Source organism: Fusarium flagelliforme (genome assembly GCF_020744385.1).
Source record: "Fusarium flagelliforme strain FIESC 12 MPI-CAGE-AA-0113 chromosome Unknown B0J16scaffold_4, whole genome shotgun sequence".
Classification (NCBI taxonomy): Eukaryota; Fungi; Ascomycota; class Sordariomycetes; order Hypocreales; family Nectriaceae; genus Fusarium; species Fusarium flagelliforme.
The window spans coordinates 3,709,739-3,726,431 of record NW_025763506.1 but is presented as its reverse complement, the minus strand read 5'-3'; the positions used below and the strand labels follow the sequence as shown (position 1 = coordinate 3,726,431).

The window sequence follows — 16,693 nt, the reverse complement described above, 5'->3', positions numbered from 1 at the left end:
CGTCTTGAATCGCAAGGTTTATGGTGGATCTTTCCAGATCGTCTTACGTATAGGTCGGTAACCATAGTGAATTGGGAAAATCCAGAGGCTGGTGTCAAGTTTGCAGTGATACTTTAGACATCACGTGATATCGCGTCTGTGACAGACGCATAGACAAGGTAACGCGCCTTTCAGGCCAGCCGAGAGTCGTGACGCAATGAATTCTCCTTTACTGTTTCTGCAGCCATATAGCAATCTTTAAACCTATGTCAAAATGCCTGAAATTGCAGAAGGTCTGTCGGTGACTCAGTTTTCGTGAAAAATAAGTATGCACTACTAAGAAGCAACAGTTGCACGAATCGTCCACTTTCTGCGACTTCATGTTGTGGGGAAACGCATTGTATCCGCTTCAGCAGTAGACGATAAGAATGTGTTTGGCAAAGTTGGAACAAGTGGTGAGGAGGTGGAAGCTGCCTTGAAGGGAAAGAAGGTAAAATGCTTTATCGATCACCAATACGCAGGCTGTTAATATATCCTAGATCATATCTGCTGGAAGTCAGGGGAAGTACTTCTGGTGAGACTTCAGTATCTACCCTATGGTTACTGAACTCGACTTACAAGCAACAACAGGATCACCCTCGAAAAGCCTCCACACCTAGTTATGCACTTTGGAATGACAGGTAATACGCTCGAGGCATGGCGTTTTATATGAAGTACTAACACGACCAGGCTGGATGCATATTAAGGATGAACAGACCGCATATACCAACTACTATAAGAAGATGAAGGAGGGCGAGCACGAGCAATGGCCACCAAGGTTCTGGAAATTTCAGTTCAAGACAGAGGGTTCCCCTGGAGCTGAAGTCGCTTTCACAGACTCACGCAGGTTTGGTCGTGTACGACTCATCGACTGCCCAGGAGATGAGATAAGAAAACACTCACCTCTTGTCGAGAATGGCCCAGACCCGGTGGTCGACGTTGATCGGTTCACCGAGGAATACTTGCATAGCAAGATGCGAGCCCGGCATGTCCCTATCAAAGCCCTTTTGCTGGACCAAGCAATGATCAGTGGCATTGGGAATTGGGTTGCGGACGAGACATTATATCAAGCCAAACTTCATCCTGAACAGTATTGCGACCAGTTCAGCGACGAGCAAATCGCGACTCTATACAATATGATACGCTACGTCTGCCAAACAGCTGTCGACAAGCTAGGAGACTCGGACGAATTCCCCAAACACTGGCTCTTCAACTATAGATGGGGCAAGGGATCCAAAGATGCTGCGACCAAGCTGCCAAACGGCGACAAGTTAGCTTTCATCACAGTTGGTGGACGAACGAGTTGTTACGCTCCAGGCGTACAGAAGAAGACCGGCCACACGGCTCCCGGAATCAAAGAAGAGCCTATGGAAAGCAAGGCTGAAGTGAAGGCTCCAAAGAAATCACGGAAGAAGTTATCAGATGCAGATGAAGAAGCGGTCTCGCCCCCGAAGAAGAAGCGTGCAAAGGCTGTCAAGGCGGAGATGAATGGTGATGCTGTAAAGAAAGAGGATAATGCAGAGGAAGCTAAGACAGACCCAAGTCGAAGGAGGTCAGCTCGCCTAAGGAAGTAATTCATAGGTTACCTCCCTGTGTAGTTAGAATGTAATCATTAGGTTTGTGGTCACTGGCGAACCAGATACTATATTTATTAAGATTTCTTAACATGGATCGCTACAGCAGGTCTGAGCATGTCAGCATCCACTATGATCATGATTGGAATATCCAGCCTGCTATAGGTGCCCGCAACTCGTTGCTTTTCTTGTACACGTCCGGGCGACGGCACATTATTTGGGTGTGGAGGTTGAAAGTGAGGCTACTTGCTGAGGTGCAACACACTCGACTTGGACTATGGCTTACCCAAGAGTATATGACAGTGCTGAGATGACGAGGAACTCAGACTGCGCAGCTCTTATCTCGTGTATCAAGGAATTCCCGATCTCTCGTTTTGAATCGCTGCGATGTCTAGCAACGTGTCATCCAAGACAAGGGGCTCAGGGAACAGAACCCAACCTTTGTATTTCTTATGATATGCCGCTGCATTAATTAGTATGTTTAACTGCTTGCTTATAGACCAGGCACGTGGCTTCATGACTCCATAACTGAATTACTTGTGAGCTGTGCCGCAGGCTTGAAGATGGGAAACGTAACACATAAAGCGGGCGATTCAAGGCGGAGACCTCGAGTCATCATGTACTACGCTTGAGGGAGTTATAAGCACTGCGAGTGTCAGATGAGCAGATTGAGTATTGCTAGCTTGTACACAAAAATACATTACATGCTAAAAGATGGAGGGAAGAGTGCAATATTTGATATCTTTTTGTTCTCTTTTCAACCAACACTTTTCGGGACGCCATATGAAACCCAGTCTATACCAAATAACCCTAGGAATCCAGAAACATATGCAAGAAATACATGAAGCAACCACCATAGCGTTTCGTCAACCATCAACCATCAGCCACCCTGTGCATGCGTACATGATACAAGTCTGCCACTAGACTGCACGCAATATTCTCATCAAATTTACTCAGAAACCGTACGAAAATGTTCGTTTAGTTGCCATTGGACTCAGCACCGTTGGCCTCGAGCTTTCCCTCGGTCTTCTCAACATGGGCCACCAAGTCAGCAATAGTGCAGACCTTCAAGCCCCACTTGCGGGCGAAAGTGATACAATCCTCGCCTCTCAGCATGCCATGGTTTTGAACAAGAGCTTGACCTGGGGTCTCCTCGCCATCGTCAATAATTTCGCAAATAGCCGCAGCCTGGACCTTGCCAGCCAGTCGACAAAACTCGGTGGCAGCCTCAGTGTGGCCTGGTCGCTGTCGAACACCACCAGGGCGAGATCGCAGAGGGAGGACATGGCCGGGGCGGCGGAAGCTATCGGGACGAGCTTTGGGGTCGGCGAGTGTTCGGCAGGCGAGCGCGCGGTCACGAGCGCTGATTCCTGTGGTGACAGAAGGGTCGGCTGAGTCGACGGAGATGGTATAAGCTGTTCCTCGGGGGTCCTGGTTGTCAGGAACCATCTGAGGGAGATCGAGAGAGGTGGTGAGTTCGGGGGAGAGAGGAGCGCAGACGTAGCCAGAGGAGTGGCGGATGAGGAAGCCCATCTTCTCGGTTGTCATATCTTCAGCAGCGATGATCAGATCGGCTTCATTCTCGCGAGAAGGATCATCGAGGACGACAAGGAACTCTCCATTTCCTGTCATAGATCGCATTAGCGCTGGCACAGAGGAGGACAGTTGCCCGAGATTGATCACATACGGAAAGCCTCAATCGAGTCGGGGATTGAGTCAAACTTGTTCTGGGGGATTGTTGCGGGCATCTTGAAGGTGGGATGGGGAGTAGTAGAGGAGAAATTGAGCAGCGCAACGTCCAAAAAGTAGAGTAGCGATTGAGAAAGCTTGGCTATTCGACCTCGGCTTGTGACAATGCGAATGCGACGGTCGCGAACGGGACGCACGAGGAGAGCGGGTTCGGAGGCGGAGACGGAAGCGGCAGCGGCAGCGGGGGATTGAATTGAGGAAGGAGGGGAACTTTTTTTAAACTGGGGAATCAATTGATAGCAGGAGACGGGAGAGCCGATCTGCTGGTTATTGAGCAACGATAATCAAGTATAAGCAATTATTTAACAATCAACCAATTGATAGAAACAAGAAGGATGTTGTAGCATATATCTATCAAATAAGGTCAAGTCGGCTCTTGATTCTCGCATCGCATGATTCAAGCCCTCTTCTAAGTCAAGCCTCCCCACTACCCTCTCCTCCGGTCTTTATCACAACCGCGCGGCGAATTTCCCGCTCGGGCTCTGATAACTCCTGCCCGGCTTATCCGACATAATCCAGTGCAACTTTGAAGGAAATCTAATTCCCGGTCAAGTTTATCCTCGGAGCTATTGGCTCCCTTGCCGCGTTGTATCGGCGTTGAGCTCACATGTGTCAGCGAATGTTGGACATGCGAGAAGGGTCTTTACTTGATCGGGCAATTCGGCTGTGTTCGCCTGATTCTGATTGGTTCCGCGGAGCAGGACTATTATGTAAGCCTTCTAAAGTCACATTTCGACTAAGGAATTGTGAAGCATCAGTCAGCGAAGAAATCAGAAAGCGAGGGAAGAAATCTTCTGGAATAGCAGGCCCAGCAGACTACAGTAGTGGAACTGAAAGCGGAGCTGTCCGATTGTGTCTTCTAAATCTAATCTGAGTACTGTATCTTTAGGGTTCATTGGGTGCATCTTATCTTTCTTGGCTCGTGGCTTTGTCAGCCGCTTAGCCCACTGGCTGTCCACGCTTTACCCATCCAGATCCAACCTCTTTGACTTCACCGTTGTCTTCCTTCCAAGCTCCCAACCATGTCGGCTCCGTCCCGGCCGGCGGGTGCCCTCTTCCGCAACCTCGCCCGATCTAGTCGGCGATCATTGGCTTTCCCATCGTCAGCAAACCGTGCTATCGCAGCTTCTACCACGACATCACCTGCTCTACGATGGCACTCTACTTCCTCGTCTTCCAACAACTCATCGCAGAACTTCTCCTCTGTCAACCCCGATGAGGTTTCACACTTCAATGCCCTCGCCGCCGACTGGTGGGATCCTCATGGCTCCTCCCGACTACTTCACCTCATGAATCCTCTACGTCACGACTTCATCCGCGAATGTCAGCGCAACGACCCCGATGCTCCAACTCGCGACCTTAAAATCCTTGATATTGGCTGCGGTGGCGGAATTTTTGCTGAAAGTGCCGCCCGCCTACCGACTACACGCCATGTTACCGCCATCGATCCCACCCCCGAAGTCCTCGCTATAGCGCGTGCGCATGCCCGCAAAGATCCTGGTCTTCGCTCTAAGCTTGAGTACCGCCAGACATCCATCGAGAACCTACCTGTCCCTGCGACACCACAAGAGGCCTACGATATCGTCTCGCTGTTCGAGGTCATTGAGCATATCGATGCTCCAGGCGCATTCCTGGAAAAGGTGCGCCCATTTGTCAAGCCTGGCGGATGGCTTGTCATGAGCACAATCGCACGCACTTGGATGAGCTGGTTTACTACCAACTTTATGGCTGAGGATGTTCTTGGTATCGTCCCCAAAGGAACCCACGACTGGAACAAGTATCTCAACGAGGAAGAGCTAAGGACGTTTCTCGCAGGCCGAGGCTGGAGTCATCCTATGGTTCAGGGCGTTATATATGTTCCTGGACTTGGCTGGAAGCAGGTCAATGGAAGCGAGAAGGTGGGCAACTACTTTTTCGCCGTGCGAAGATCTGAGCCTTAATGGGCTTGGGTACATGTATGATTTATGTTTTTGTACGGTTATACAAAAGCCAAAGAGGGCAACGTCAATGCAAACCCATTGTATTCTAGTGTAATAATATGGCATACTTGCAAAACGTAATGATAGCACGACTCTAGATATACTTGCATTGATACGCTATTGACCCTGGTAAGGCCACAGGGTTGTGTCAAGTTGAAATCGGGGAGAGATTCGAAGAATCTGTAATCGAAACACAAGAACGTCATGGTACAGGATCCTAGTCCTCCGTGTTTCGGTTGGTAAGACGACTATTTTTCCGAAAACCCAATATTATCGCTCAGCTTACCCGTTCTGGATGAATCACATACGTATGATACTGCACCGCTAGGAAGAAATCTTAACTTCATTTGCGAATCTATAATCATCAATTCTCACCGCAAGTAAATCAGTCATGGTATCTGACGTTGCTGTGGCTATGCAAGGTGCTCTAGCTTCAGCTTACTATGTATCCATACTCTTGCGACTGATCATGGGTGTGACAGAGGTTCGTGTTTCATGTAACCACGGAGAATGAAGCAATATTACCCGTCAGAAACAGTTAGATCGTGGATATGAACAGAATTCGACGATTGAGCATCTCAGACTGAAAGGGATCCATAGCCGTATAACAGTATTTCTAGAAAATCTAATAAGAGGGAGTGTTTTGATCCATGGATCCGATGGATGCTATCCCCGCTAGGATTCAATTCAATTTAGGGCAGGCTCCGCTAATTGACAGGGCTCGACAGGCCAAAACGCTTTAAGGATCAGCCCTGGGGGAGTCGTGGGCAGGCGGGGGCGGGTGGCTGTAACGGTTCTTTGCCCACCCAAAACCCACTTGGCCCCAAACTTTGCTTTTACGTGCTGAGCTTGATCGATCGGCCATTTCCTCTTTCTCATCAAATTACAGGTACCATCTCATGATGCGCGTCGTCGTTCGTTGAGCTGCATACAAGGCCGTTTTCTTCTTTTCTTTTTTTGGTTGCCAATCTTTTATATCTCGTATCCATTGTTTTGTCTCGGCAGTGACAGTCTTTTGTCTTGTCTCAGGAATTCCTCGTCTCTTCCCCCTTGTTGTCTTGCGATGGGTTTGCTTATTTGCTGGATGACGACGACTACTACTACTACTACTACTACGACGGATACTACTGCGCCGATATCCTCTCACCACTCTTGAAAAATCTCATTTAATCCATTGCTGCAAACCTCGATCGCTCTGTCCGCCACTATGGCGGCTCCTCGCCTCTTTTCGCTTCTATATATACGGTTTCTTTTTATCTTCACCGTCGTTTCTCCGTCTTCCTCTCAGTTTCTCCCTAGCTTTAATGCTAAGGCGCGTAATCTAACAGTCGTCCATTCACCCGCAAATCAGGACGTCACTGTCTCTTATAAAACCCCCGACGACGTTTGCTCAACGGCATTTGATTCCCAGAAGCAGTACACAGGCTGGGTATCAGTCCCTGGCGACTATCCAACCAATTTGTTCTTCTGGTTCGTCGAGGCTCGTGAGCCCACCGACAGCCTCACCATATGGCTCAACGGAGGACCAGGGTCCAGCTCGCTATATGGATTCTTCACAGGCAATGGCCCCTGTGAGATTGTTGAGAAGGGATTGAACGAGTATGAGACTCTTGTGCGTGAATGGGGTTGGGATCGAGCCTCCAATATGCTGTTCATTGACCAGGTACGTTCCCTCGGCTAGTATCACAAGTTCATCGCACTCACATGTACCACCTTTAGCCCAACCAAGTCGGCTTCTCATATGACACACCAACTAATGGCACATTAAACTTTGCCAATAACAGCGTTGTAGCGCCCCCTGAAGCCAACACCGACTACCCTGAATGGGCATTTCGCAACGGGACATTCAGCTCCAACAATAAGGATTTCACTGCCAACACTACTGAAACAGCAGCCATGGCTGTTTGGCACATGGTTCAAGGCTTCTTAACCACCTTTCCCCAGTATCAACCTTCCACCCTCTCTCACAACAGCTCACTCGGGATCAATCTCTTTGCCGAAAGTTACGGTGGCCGCTATGGTCCTGTCTTCGCAGAAACCTTTGTGAAACAAAACGCCCGTCGCGGGAGCGGCGAGCTACCACAGAACTCAACCATTGACGTCCACTTGAGCTCCTTAGGTATCGTCAATGGATGTGTTGATATGGAAACGCAAGTGCCTTACTACCCAATATTCGCTAGCGACAACACCTATGGCTATGAAGCTTTGTCCGCTAGAGATGTAAAGTTCTACCAGGATAAGTTTTCCGCCGAGGGCGGCTGCCATGAATTGCTCCAGAAATGTGCAACTGAGGCGTCTGTGGGCGATCCCGAAGGCCAAGGAACCGAAGATTCCATAAATGATGTCTGTTCCGAGGCTCTGAATAACTGCTACGATATCCAGGATGCCTACACAAGTTCAGGTCGCGGCGTGTACGACCTGGCGGCATCTTCATTCGACCCCTTTCCACCCATGACTTTCTTGGAATACCTTAACCAAGAAAGCGTACAGGATGCAATTGGTGCCCCTATCAACTACACCCTAAACAATAACGAAGTTAGTCTCGAATTTCAAAATACAGGTGATCAAGCACGAGGTGGTAACATACAACGCCTGGCCGCTCTCCTCAACCAAGGCGTTCGGATCGCCCTCATTTATGGAGATCGAGACTACATATGCAACTGGATGGGAGGAGAGGCTGTGTCTCAAAGCCTTGCTCAGGAAGCAGGTAGTGAGTACAGTGTGCGGTTCCCCGAGGCAGGATATGCGCCCATCATCGTCAACGATTCATATATTGGCGGTGTCGTGCGTCAGTTCGGCAATCTTTCCTTCAGCCGTATCTATCAAGCCGGTCATGCTGTGGCTTCATACCAGCCTGAAACTGCCTTCCAGGTCTTTGCTCGCATCATCTTGGGTACTTCTATCTCTACTGGCATGGACATTGATTCCACCACATACAACACCACAGGTGCCGCCAATGCCACACATACAGACAAGTTACCTGATCAACCACAACCCACTTGCTACATACGCAACCTCCGAGCAACTTGCGACGACAATGCCGCGAAACTGGCTGCTGATGGCAAGGGGGTTGTCATCAATGGTGTGCTGTATGCCTCTGAGGATGACTGGCCGCTACAGGCCGAGGCGACCGAGGAGCCGACAACATCTACAACAGAACCTAGCGCAACGTCATATCTGACTGGCGTTTATACAGCCACTGAAACACCTGATGCCGCCGCGTGGAACCCGCCAAATGCGGGCTTGGTGGTGGCCATTGCCGGCATGATGGCCCTGCAAGTTATTGTGTGAACATATCAAGTCAATATGCTGGACACGACACTATACCCCTCGTACAAAAGAAAAGTACGCAGTATTATTACTGAACATTCATGGCGTTACTCCTGAGATTTCTGGGTACTGGTAATGATTCGTTTGGAAAAGCATCGCACAGTTTATTATTATTATTATTATTATTATTATTATTATTATTGGATTGGGGCAGCTGGAGAATCAGCGTAGAGGGAGTAATGGATTGCGTGAGATACCCTACATTGCCGTACATATTTATATAGAACAAATTATATCATCCTATAGAGGCAACGCCAGTACTAGGTATGTGATGTGTGTAGTTCTGGTCCATCATACACGTGCGAATGGGTCATTGAAACGAGCAGCATTTCTTGTGGCAATATCCAACAGCGCACCCGTTGATCAAGGGTCAGCTGTGGAGGGGTATCATTCTATCATCTCTTCGTATTGTACAACCTTTGTGCCACCAGGCTATGTTCCTTGATGCTTCTGTCCGTGTAGTTTGGGATGACACATCAATCCTCGTCTTCGCGCTCCTTCTTTGGGACTCTTCCGGATGCGACTTTCTGGCCTCTAACCACAACATCGTCATCACCATCGGCATCATCGTCGTCCATTTCCATGTCTTGTTGTGCCTGTGCCTGGCGGGCGCGCTTGATACGGCGCACCATTGCTTGATCTTGAAAGAAATCATGATCGAATCGCGCACGTGCGAAACCCTGCATCTTGTGTTAGTCAATGTTCCACGACAAGAACGAGTAGTACGGACCTGTGAGCAGCCTGCCTGTGGACATTGCGCCTCTCCTCGCATGGGCAGGTACTCCAGCAGAGCAGACTTCTCGAACGTGTGTTTGCAGTTCCGGTTGGTGTATGGGTCTTTCATGGGCTGTAGAGTCAAAGGACAGTTGATGCTGATGGTCTCGCGCGCAACAGCAATGTCGTCGTCGTCATCCGCAGCACCCGCATCAGCGCCATTCATGACGGGTTGGCCATCATGTGTGAACCAGCGCGAGGCATCTGGAAGCGGCGGGCCATCTTCGCCAGCCATAGCGTCATGCCATACCTTCTTGAAGCCAGCGTAGTCGTTGTTGAGTGCATACCGCTGGCGGGCGGACATGGTTGTATATTCTGCCTCTTTCCTCGCGCGTAATTGCTTGAAAGTTTCGATAACGCTTGATGCAGCGAGTTGCTCCCTTTCATCACTCCCCTCACCCTCTTGCTCCTGCTCTTGTCTCTGTTGTCGAGCTTCGGCACTAGCTGTGTCATACAATTCTTTGAGTAGACCGGCTTCATCTTCCAATTCAGCTCTGCGATCTATCAAATCACGAACAGCTTTTTCCGATGACTCGGTTAACTCATTAACACGCCCTTGGAATTCGGCAAGATGCGCTTCAAGGCGCTGTTCATCTTCGGTTTTGTCGGTGCCCTTTTCCTCCCTTTTGGCCTTCAGTCCTGCGAGAGTCTCACTTTGCGTACGTAGACGTTCGTGTATATCTCCGACGCTGAGTCCAAGGAGTCGAATCGATTCGCTGACTTGTTGTTGATATACGGCATTCGTGCGTGTGTTAATAAGGTCGTTGAGCTTGCTGCGGGCGTTATCCGTGAGAGGGCACGCTGGTGGTTCGTACTCGGGAAGGTCTACAGAAGAACTCGCTGGACCGACTCCGCCTTGGCGATTTAGAAGTCTCCGCGACATGATGGGCTTAAGGTGTTCGGGATGATGACTTGGTTTTGGTATTGAAGCTACCTACTAAGATAGACATGATGTTCAATTTTGGGTGCGACGCGTAAATTGAAAGTTGACGCGACGTTGAAGTGGGGGCATTTGTGGCTGAGCTACCCTGTAACGCAACAGCTATCAACTTTTCCTTCCCTGGCTTGTTCCTTCCCGTCGTGTGTCAGTCAACCTAACCTGCACAACTTTGGGTGGTTGACAACTTCCTATTCTCAGGACAATTATCTTCCATATTGTTCGTTCGTTTCGGAGACAACTCTGCCAGTACAGTATCTGTGTTTTCAATATTATTCCAATCATCTTATTGGCAGATAGTATCTATGATCCTGGGTTGTTCCGCTCGTCGTCCAGTCACAAGCCTCCAAGTTGACAGCCATCTCAATGACGGTTTCGAAGACGAAGGATGACATAACAACAGGAACCAAAATCAGTAAAGGGTCCTAGACTATAAACCGCCGATCTTGCCAGTGCTTGAGAATCGATGTTAATCAGGGTCCCTCCCTTGTTAGTCTCGGAAACCAGGTAGTTGCCGCCGTCATTGATATTTTGTCTGACATTACAGTATGGGTTCTTCCGAGTTACAAGATACAACTATACTGCCTACCTGATTCCTGACAGATACGGATACGGATCGATTGAATACTCGTAATACGCACGAAATACCCCTGATATATTGACCGACATCAATTGGCTTCAATCAACCAGCATCAGCGAATGGTACAAGCATCTTTGCACAGGGCAGCTCAACTCAGCTCATAACCCACAAACGTCACTAGTGACGATGCTGGGTCTGGACCCTCAGGAACAGGTGCTAAGGCCCATCCAATATCTCGATGCACTTTCCGATGTGTCTGCTCTGGGAATAAGCCGACCAACCGAGTTGAGATCCTTGTCTCAGACGTTAATTTTCATCGGGGACAAAAATAAAGCGTGGAGAATATGCAGCCCCGTTTCCCCAAATCCCTCTATTATCTTGATCGAGACAAACAAGACTTGGTCCCACGCATCGAAGCCTTAGCGAGCCATCGCGCCTCAACACCAACAACTTTTGTAATCTGTACCATCGTGCATCGACGACAGCATCGATCATTCAAACTGAATACCGCAGTCAAGGCTCATCAGCTGTGCGTATTCATTTCTTAGCGAGAGGGTCCAGATCAAGTCCGGATGCTGTCTTGTGTCTGTGAGCGAAGCAGACAGCATCGACGATGCAGTTGAACAACATCGTGATGGCAGGTTTATAGGGTTGCATCAGCAACAATAACATCGATCGAAGGCTATTGGCAGCCATTGATGGAATCTGAACGCCACGAAGAAACAACAGATTCAATATTATCTAAAAGATCAGGAAACACAAAACATTCATCTGGAAGCAAGCGGAAAGTCGATTGCCATTGCTGATTAGCACCTGCAAAAACTGCCGATTCAGAAGATACACAATCATTGCACCGATCCAGAGTGATGGTCTAAAGTACCCGGCGATCATGACAAGACGTGCCTCTCTGGTTTCACCAATCTGACAAGCCGATTCTAGTATAAAGTGGAGAAAGAGGGCCGATGGCTACCGATCGCGTGTCTGAGCCGGTCGCCAGCGATCTCTTCAACTGTTCGGGGATCATGAGAATCGAGCCCTTTCGACCAATCGTCGATGTCTGATCCTTACCCACGTCGACGTCTGTACTGCAGATACGCCTCATGTCTCATGATTCAACCCCCTTGCCCTCTGTCGTTCATACGGCTGCTGAACCACTACCGATTGTCTCTGTTAGCAGAGATGAGGATGTCGTACAGGCCCCGAGGCACCTGCAAACAAATAAATCAATTGCAATTTAAATCAGCCATTAAGCCAAGACTCAACTTTCTCATGCTTTGAAACCATCTTGTACAATAAAAAACTACGCCTCTTCAAAACCCCAATGAGAGGCCGCGCCGCATCATCATGACAGCCAACACTAACATCTAAATACTAAATCCACACCATATCAACCTTCTCCACGCCCCCAATATCACCCGTCTTTGTTCTTCTCGTCTCAGGGTCCATCACGATTTGCATTCGAAAGCCTTCAAAGCCTCCGCCCTTGCTATTCTACCCTGACTGGTCTAGCAAACTCGACCTGGGATAACTATCCAGCCGCATCCTGGGAGACTCCACGAGTTCCTCCTCGCTTACCTGCCAGTTCATACTACAGCTCTCTTCTCCAACCAACCAACCTGCCGTCCGATATCGAGTCACATCCTACATACTTATCCGCTTCCATTGATACCTTACCAACTGCTTACACCGTCATACCCGACCCGGTTCTTCCTTACTTGGCCCTACCAGACCTTGAAGCCATACGGAATCAGCTCTATATATCGCCATACTCGTCTTCTCCCTTTACCTTTAACTTCACCTCCATATGACAGCTTCAATGCGCACCATCAGCAACTCACCACTACATCTGGGCTTCTCATCCTCGCGCTCGCCGTCTCCTCATTGTTCAGCCATGGCGTCCAAGACTGTTCCCGCTATGAATCCTTGGGAGGTCAATGCTCTCAACGTATGTCTTGATCAGATATCACATTCATAAAAAAACACCTATTGACTTTCAGTAGTACGAGTTTCCTCAAGAAGGCTCCTTGAACGTTGATGGTACAGTGAACTCTGCTGGTACTTGGCGTCGAGTTCAAGACCCTGTCATCTACCCGGGTCTATATGCTCCCAGTGGTATTGATATCATGTCCATCTTGGTGAGTTCATTTGTTTCTTGCTATATTTCAATGACTAACAATAATCAGTTTCGAGTAATGGGACGACCCAACCCCCAAGTTGTTCTTGGCCCTGTCGATTGCTCTGTTGCTCTTGTTGTTTGCGACATGGCTAGAGCCGATGCTCCGGTCGTCTATGTTTCAGACTCTTTCTCCGAGCTCACAGGATACTCTTCTCGTGAGGCCCTAGGTCGAAACTGCCGTTTCCTGCAAGCACCACCTGGACAGGAACGCCGCCTCGATAGAAAGGGCTCGGATAAGGTTGCATCGCACCGTATGCGACAGGCCCTCATGGCTGGAATGGAGATCCAGACTTCCGTCACCAACTACAAGAAGTACGGACAACCCTTCAACAACCTTCTAACCATCATCCCCGTCCCTGTCGACAACACTGGTTGTTGTTACTGCATTGGCTTTCTATGCGAGATGGATTAAATGGTACCTTGCCTGCAACACTGCGGCATCGACGACGACCACAACAACGACAACAACTCAATGACTCGAAGTCTTACGTCTCACTCTTTCGTATGTTTCACGACGACATAACAAGGGCACTTCCCCTGCCCGACATACGACACCACCCCATACTTGGCAGTGCCCACCCATCGATATACGAACATCAGGCTTCATTTTATTCTGGTATCACTGCTTCAAGGCATTCACGAATTTTTACGATACCCTCTGCATTGGCAAATTTCTTTCTTCAAAACGGTTACCACTCATCACATCGGAAGCACTTCAAGGTGTTTGGGTCATATTCTCTAGAACATATGGTTCAGCGTTGTTTATTACTTGCGTTCTTGGTCTTCACTATCATACTTTGATGATTTACGCGCCATGTAAAACTTTCGAATTTTTAGATTACATTTCGCTGGAAGCAGGCTCGGGCCTGAAAAGTACAGCATCATGGTTGCGCAAAGACAATGGGTTTCTTTTCGTTATAGACGTTGCTTTCAGGCACGGGCATACACAGTTAGGCGCTTCAGGAGCACATTTTGTTTATCTCTCAGTGTTTGTCCAAGATTATAGGACGTGGAGTTGGAAGGAGTCGGTCAGGCATCAGTGGCTGATCGACAGAGCATGAGATCGCCAAAGAATCAAGAAATGCCGAATATCTAGTTGCTAGGCGGATGATCTCACAGCGTCAGATCAGATCATTATACAAATGTATTTGTACCAACAAGTTTTACTCTGACTCGGCATTTGTGATTGACCCGTGGTCCCGTCTTCTCTCAACTGACGACCCTTGTTGTCTGAGCTCTCGATCTTCATGCCTCCCTGTCCACTTACGGGATCGAAACAAGGACCCAACAAGAAATATACGTACTGCGGTACTCACCAATACCTAAAAAGGTTTAAACAAGTCAAAGCCACCCAAGGCAGGTCTCGGCCGTTAGCTGTCACCGCCTAATACGGAAAAGACGTAGATCAAGTTTCATGCAAGGACCCAGCATTTGTTTGTTCCAACTTCCATGAGGGTGATACTGGATGGTCGGCTGAGCGGCTCTGCTTACCATTGCCTGTGGGACCTTCAAGCTTTTGGAAGACACCGATAGACCAGGCTTCAATGGCAGTCATAAGTGAAAGCCTCCTGTTTGAAGCAAACAACCCCAAGTCCATACTCAACCGGGAGAGCCGTCAACGTGATAACCTGCAGACAGTGGTAGTGTTGATAACACCCATCCCTGGCAACAAACCGCCGAGACCAGTGCATAATCTTCACTACTCGTCACATGCTAGAGAGCGTTGGTAACCGATTGGCAATTCGTATAAGAACCTGTATCTATAATAAAAATGACCCAACTCCAAAATAATGCAATATTTGGGGAATCGACCCTAGCCAAGCGATTTATGACAATTGAAATGCACAGCAGAGCTGTCGTGGACCTTTCCCTTCTATCCACAAACCGCCTCGTGTTCTCATTAACTCTTGAATGCCGTACATGAATTTTCAAACCGCTCGATCATCTATGCCATGAAATCATCTTCGATGCTGCCTCGTCCACTTGGTTGATTCAGATCGATTCTTCCAGCTCCCTCCACGATGTCGTTGGTATCCTGCTCGCTTGGACCGGCCGTGCTTGAGCGAACCTGAACTTTCACGTCGCCTTGAATACCATCGACCCTGATAGTCGATACAGTTGTGCCCCCAGGCGGAGGACGAAGGTTTGGTGGAGGTGAAAGATTGACAAGCTCCCGGAAAAAGGTATTGGCAGCTTCACACCCATCCAACAACCACTTGAGGCAAATTGTTACTCGCTCCTTAGCAAAAGGGTTGTGGTCATCGTAAGCGCAGCAGTTGAGAAGAGGTACAATTCCGTTGTACTTGACCATCTGCATCTGCACATCCGGGTTACCAGGACTGCTTTGACCTGGAGGCGGTTGTAGTAGGGTAGCTATGATGGTAAATATCTGGCCTTTGATTCCAGACCAGGGGAACTTGTGCGCTGGTTCTTGCAGAGGAGGAGGTGGTGGTGAAGGTGGGAGGCCATCGTCTGCGGAGGAATAGGGTCGTTCAACCATAGGATTGCCGCCGTTCTCATTTCGTGGCGATCGCTTCGGTAGTTCAATCAGAGGTTTCTTTGGCACACCTGCCTCTAGTCCACTCAGAATGGTGATGAGGTCGTATACGGCCTCCCACTCAATAAGCTTCGCCCGGGTGTCCATCATCTCAGCAACAGTCGTAAGGAAGTCAAGGTACTGAGCCAAACCATCTTTAGCACGCTCCATATCCCAGCTGTCCACAGGGAACTCGGATGGATCGAAGTTTTCTTCTCGAATCTGAGCCTGGAGGTGCATCAGAGCAGCGCACTCCGGGACAATGCGACTTCGGAAAAAACTCAAAAAGAAGTGCACAAGCTTAATGTCACGAGCATTGTCTTTGGTTTCCTGAGAAGACGAGTTGTTGACCCGGGCTCTGAACATGTGATTGACGAGTCGCAGGAGAACTGTTTGCGCTGGCGAAATGATATCCTTCATTATGCGCAAAGAGTTCCATGCATATGGGATCAGAGCGCTATGATGGAGAGCCTCCACGATCTGAGTTGTCACCTGGAAGATGAGTGACTGCTCGTCCTTTTCCCAAACGGCAATGAAGACCAGCATCTCTCGCAATAAGCTCTTTCCACAGTCGAGTGCAAGGAACATACGGCAGCGTGTCTTTTGCAAGTTCTCGCCTGCGCGAGTCAAACCAGAGCCGGCATTGTCCAGTATACATGACTTCACTATCATGTGCAAAGCCTCGATCTGTTTCGGGTCCAGAATGTTTGGTACTTCAGTGAGTAGCCCGGTCAATGGCCCCTCGCCATAAGATTCGTCATCGTCAGCGTCCTCATCATCCATTATGTCCTCCACATAGTCGTGAGCATACTCATGATCATGATGGTGATGATGGTGGTGGTGATGATCGTGACCATAATCGCACTCGCATGTATGGTCGTCGTCGTCGTGATGGTGTTCATGGTCGTGGTCATGGTCATGGTTACATTCATGATGATGGTCGTGATCGTGATCGTGGTCGTCGTGCTCATGGTCGTGGTCGTCGTGCTCGCAGTGATGGCAATGCTCGTGTTCCGAGAGTTGCTCTTCCTCAACAACCC

General features: G+C 49.0%; 6 protein-coding genes across 6 annotated transcripts; 4 read left to right on the top strand and 2 right to left on the bottom strand.

Annotated features, from left to right (window-relative positions):
* The first annotated feature begins 195 nt into the window (after positions 1-195).
* B0J16DRAFT_141348 (Formamidopyrimidine-DNA glycosylase N-terminal domain-containing protein) lies at positions 196-1,721 on the top strand. Its single transcript, XM_046121896.1, has 5 exons — positions 196-272; positions 330-469; positions 519-553; positions 610-659; positions 709-1,721. The coding sequence occupies exons 1-5, from the start codon at positions 254-256 to the stop codon at positions 1,590-1,592; spliced, it is 1,128 nt and encodes a 375-aa protein (XP_045983421.1). The 5' UTR covers positions 196-253; the 3' UTR covers positions 1,593-1,721.
* Positions 1,722-2,247: 526 nt separating this feature from the next.
* B0J16DRAFT_342633 (DHBP synthase RibB-like alpha/beta domain-containing protein) lies at positions 2,248-3,680 on the bottom strand. Its single transcript, XM_046127919.1, has 2 exons — positions 3,280-3,680; positions 2,248-3,217 (listed from the first exon to the last, which is right to left on the bottom strand). Exons 1-2 carry the CDS (start codon positions 3,338-3,340, stop codon positions 2,571-2,573), a joined length of 708 nt encoding a protein of 235 aa, XP_045983420.1. The 5' UTR covers positions 3,341-3,680; the 3' UTR covers positions 2,248-2,570.
* Positions 3,681-4,363: 683 nt separating this feature from the next.
* Positions 4,364-5,281, top strand: B0J16DRAFT_266942 (S-adenosyl-L-methionine-dependent methyltransferase; the record flags this gene model as incomplete). The annotated part of the gene is made up of 1 exon (XM_046123431.1): positions 4,364-5,281. The coding sequence occupies one exon, from the start codon at positions 4,364-4,366 to the stop codon at positions 5,279-5,281; it is 918 nt and encodes a 305-aa protein (XP_045983419.1).
* An 897-nt stretch (positions 5,282-6,178) lies between these two features.
* On the top strand, positions 6,179-8,778 carry B0J16DRAFT_287611 (Alpha/Beta hydrolase protein). Its single transcript, XM_046124138.1, has 2 exons — positions 6,179-6,983; positions 7,040-8,778. Exons 1-2 carry the CDS (start codon positions 6,528-6,530, stop codon positions 8,609-8,611), a joined length of 2,028 nt encoding a protein of 675 aa, XP_045983418.1. The 5' UTR covers positions 6,179-6,527; the 3' UTR covers positions 8,612-8,778.
* Positions 8,779-8,987: 209 nt separating this feature from the next.
* B0J16DRAFT_415100 (zinc-finger of the MIZ type in Nse subunit-domain-containing protein) lies at positions 8,988-10,389 on the bottom strand. The gene is made up of 2 exons (XM_046133495.1): positions 9,381-10,389; positions 8,988-9,330 (listed from the first exon to the last, which is right to left on the bottom strand). Exons 1-2 carry the CDS (start codon positions 10,305-10,307, stop codon positions 9,127-9,129), a joined length of 1,131 nt encoding a protein of 376 aa, XP_045983417.1. The 5' UTR covers positions 10,308-10,389; the 3' UTR covers positions 8,988-9,126.
* Positions 10,390-12,832: 2,443 nt separating this feature from the next.
* On the top strand, positions 12,833-13,529 carry B0J16DRAFT_384830 (uncharacterized protein; the record flags this gene model as incomplete). The annotated part of the gene is made up of 3 exons (XM_046131459.1): positions 12,833-12,886; positions 12,942-13,076; positions 13,125-13,529. 3 exons carry the CDS (start codon positions 12,833-12,835, stop codon positions 13,527-13,529), a joined length of 594 nt encoding a protein of 197 aa, XP_045983416.1.
* Positions 13,530-16,693: the final 3,164 nt, after the last annotated feature.

What these genes read in the sequence shown, in the direction of transcription:
- B0J16DRAFT_141348 (XM_046121896.1), top strand. An exon ending in CTGCCTTGAAGGGAAAGAAG is followed by an intron (nt 470 to 518) that starts GTAAAATGCTTT and finishes AATATATCCTAG; the next exon opens with ATCATATCTGCTGGAAGTCA. An exon ending in TATGCACTTTGGAATGACAG is followed by an intron (nt 660 to 708) that starts GTAATACGCTCG and finishes TAACACGACCAG; the next exon opens with GCTGGATGCATATTAAGGAT.
- B0J16DRAFT_342633 (XM_046127919.1), bottom strand. Translation starts at nt 3,340, where the DNA reads ATGCCCGCAACAATCCCCCAGAACAAGTTTGACTCAATCCCCGACTCG. An exon ending in CGACTCGATTGAGGCTTTCC is followed by an intron (nt 3,218 to 3,279) that starts GTATGTGATCAA and finishes GATCTATGACAG; the next exon opens with GAAATGGAGAGTTCCTTGTC.
- B0J16DRAFT_287611 (XM_046124138.1), top strand. Translation starts at nt 6,528, where the DNA reads ATGGCGGCTCCTCGCCTCTTTTCGCTTCTATATATACGGTTTCTTTTT. An exon ending in ATATGCTGTTCATTGACCAG is followed by an intron (nt 6,984 to 7,039) that starts GTACGTTCCCTC and finishes TACCACCTTTAG; the next exon opens with CCCAACCAAGTCGGCTTCTC.
- B0J16DRAFT_415100 (XM_046133495.1), bottom strand. Translation starts at nt 10,307, where the DNA reads ATGTCGCGGAGACTTCTAAATCGCCAAGGCGGAGTCGGTCCAGCGAGT. An exon ending in CACAGGCAGGCTGCTCACAG is followed by an intron (nt 9,331 to 9,380) that starts GTCCGTACTACT and finishes CACAAGATGCAG; the next exon opens with GGTTTCGCACGTGCGCGATT.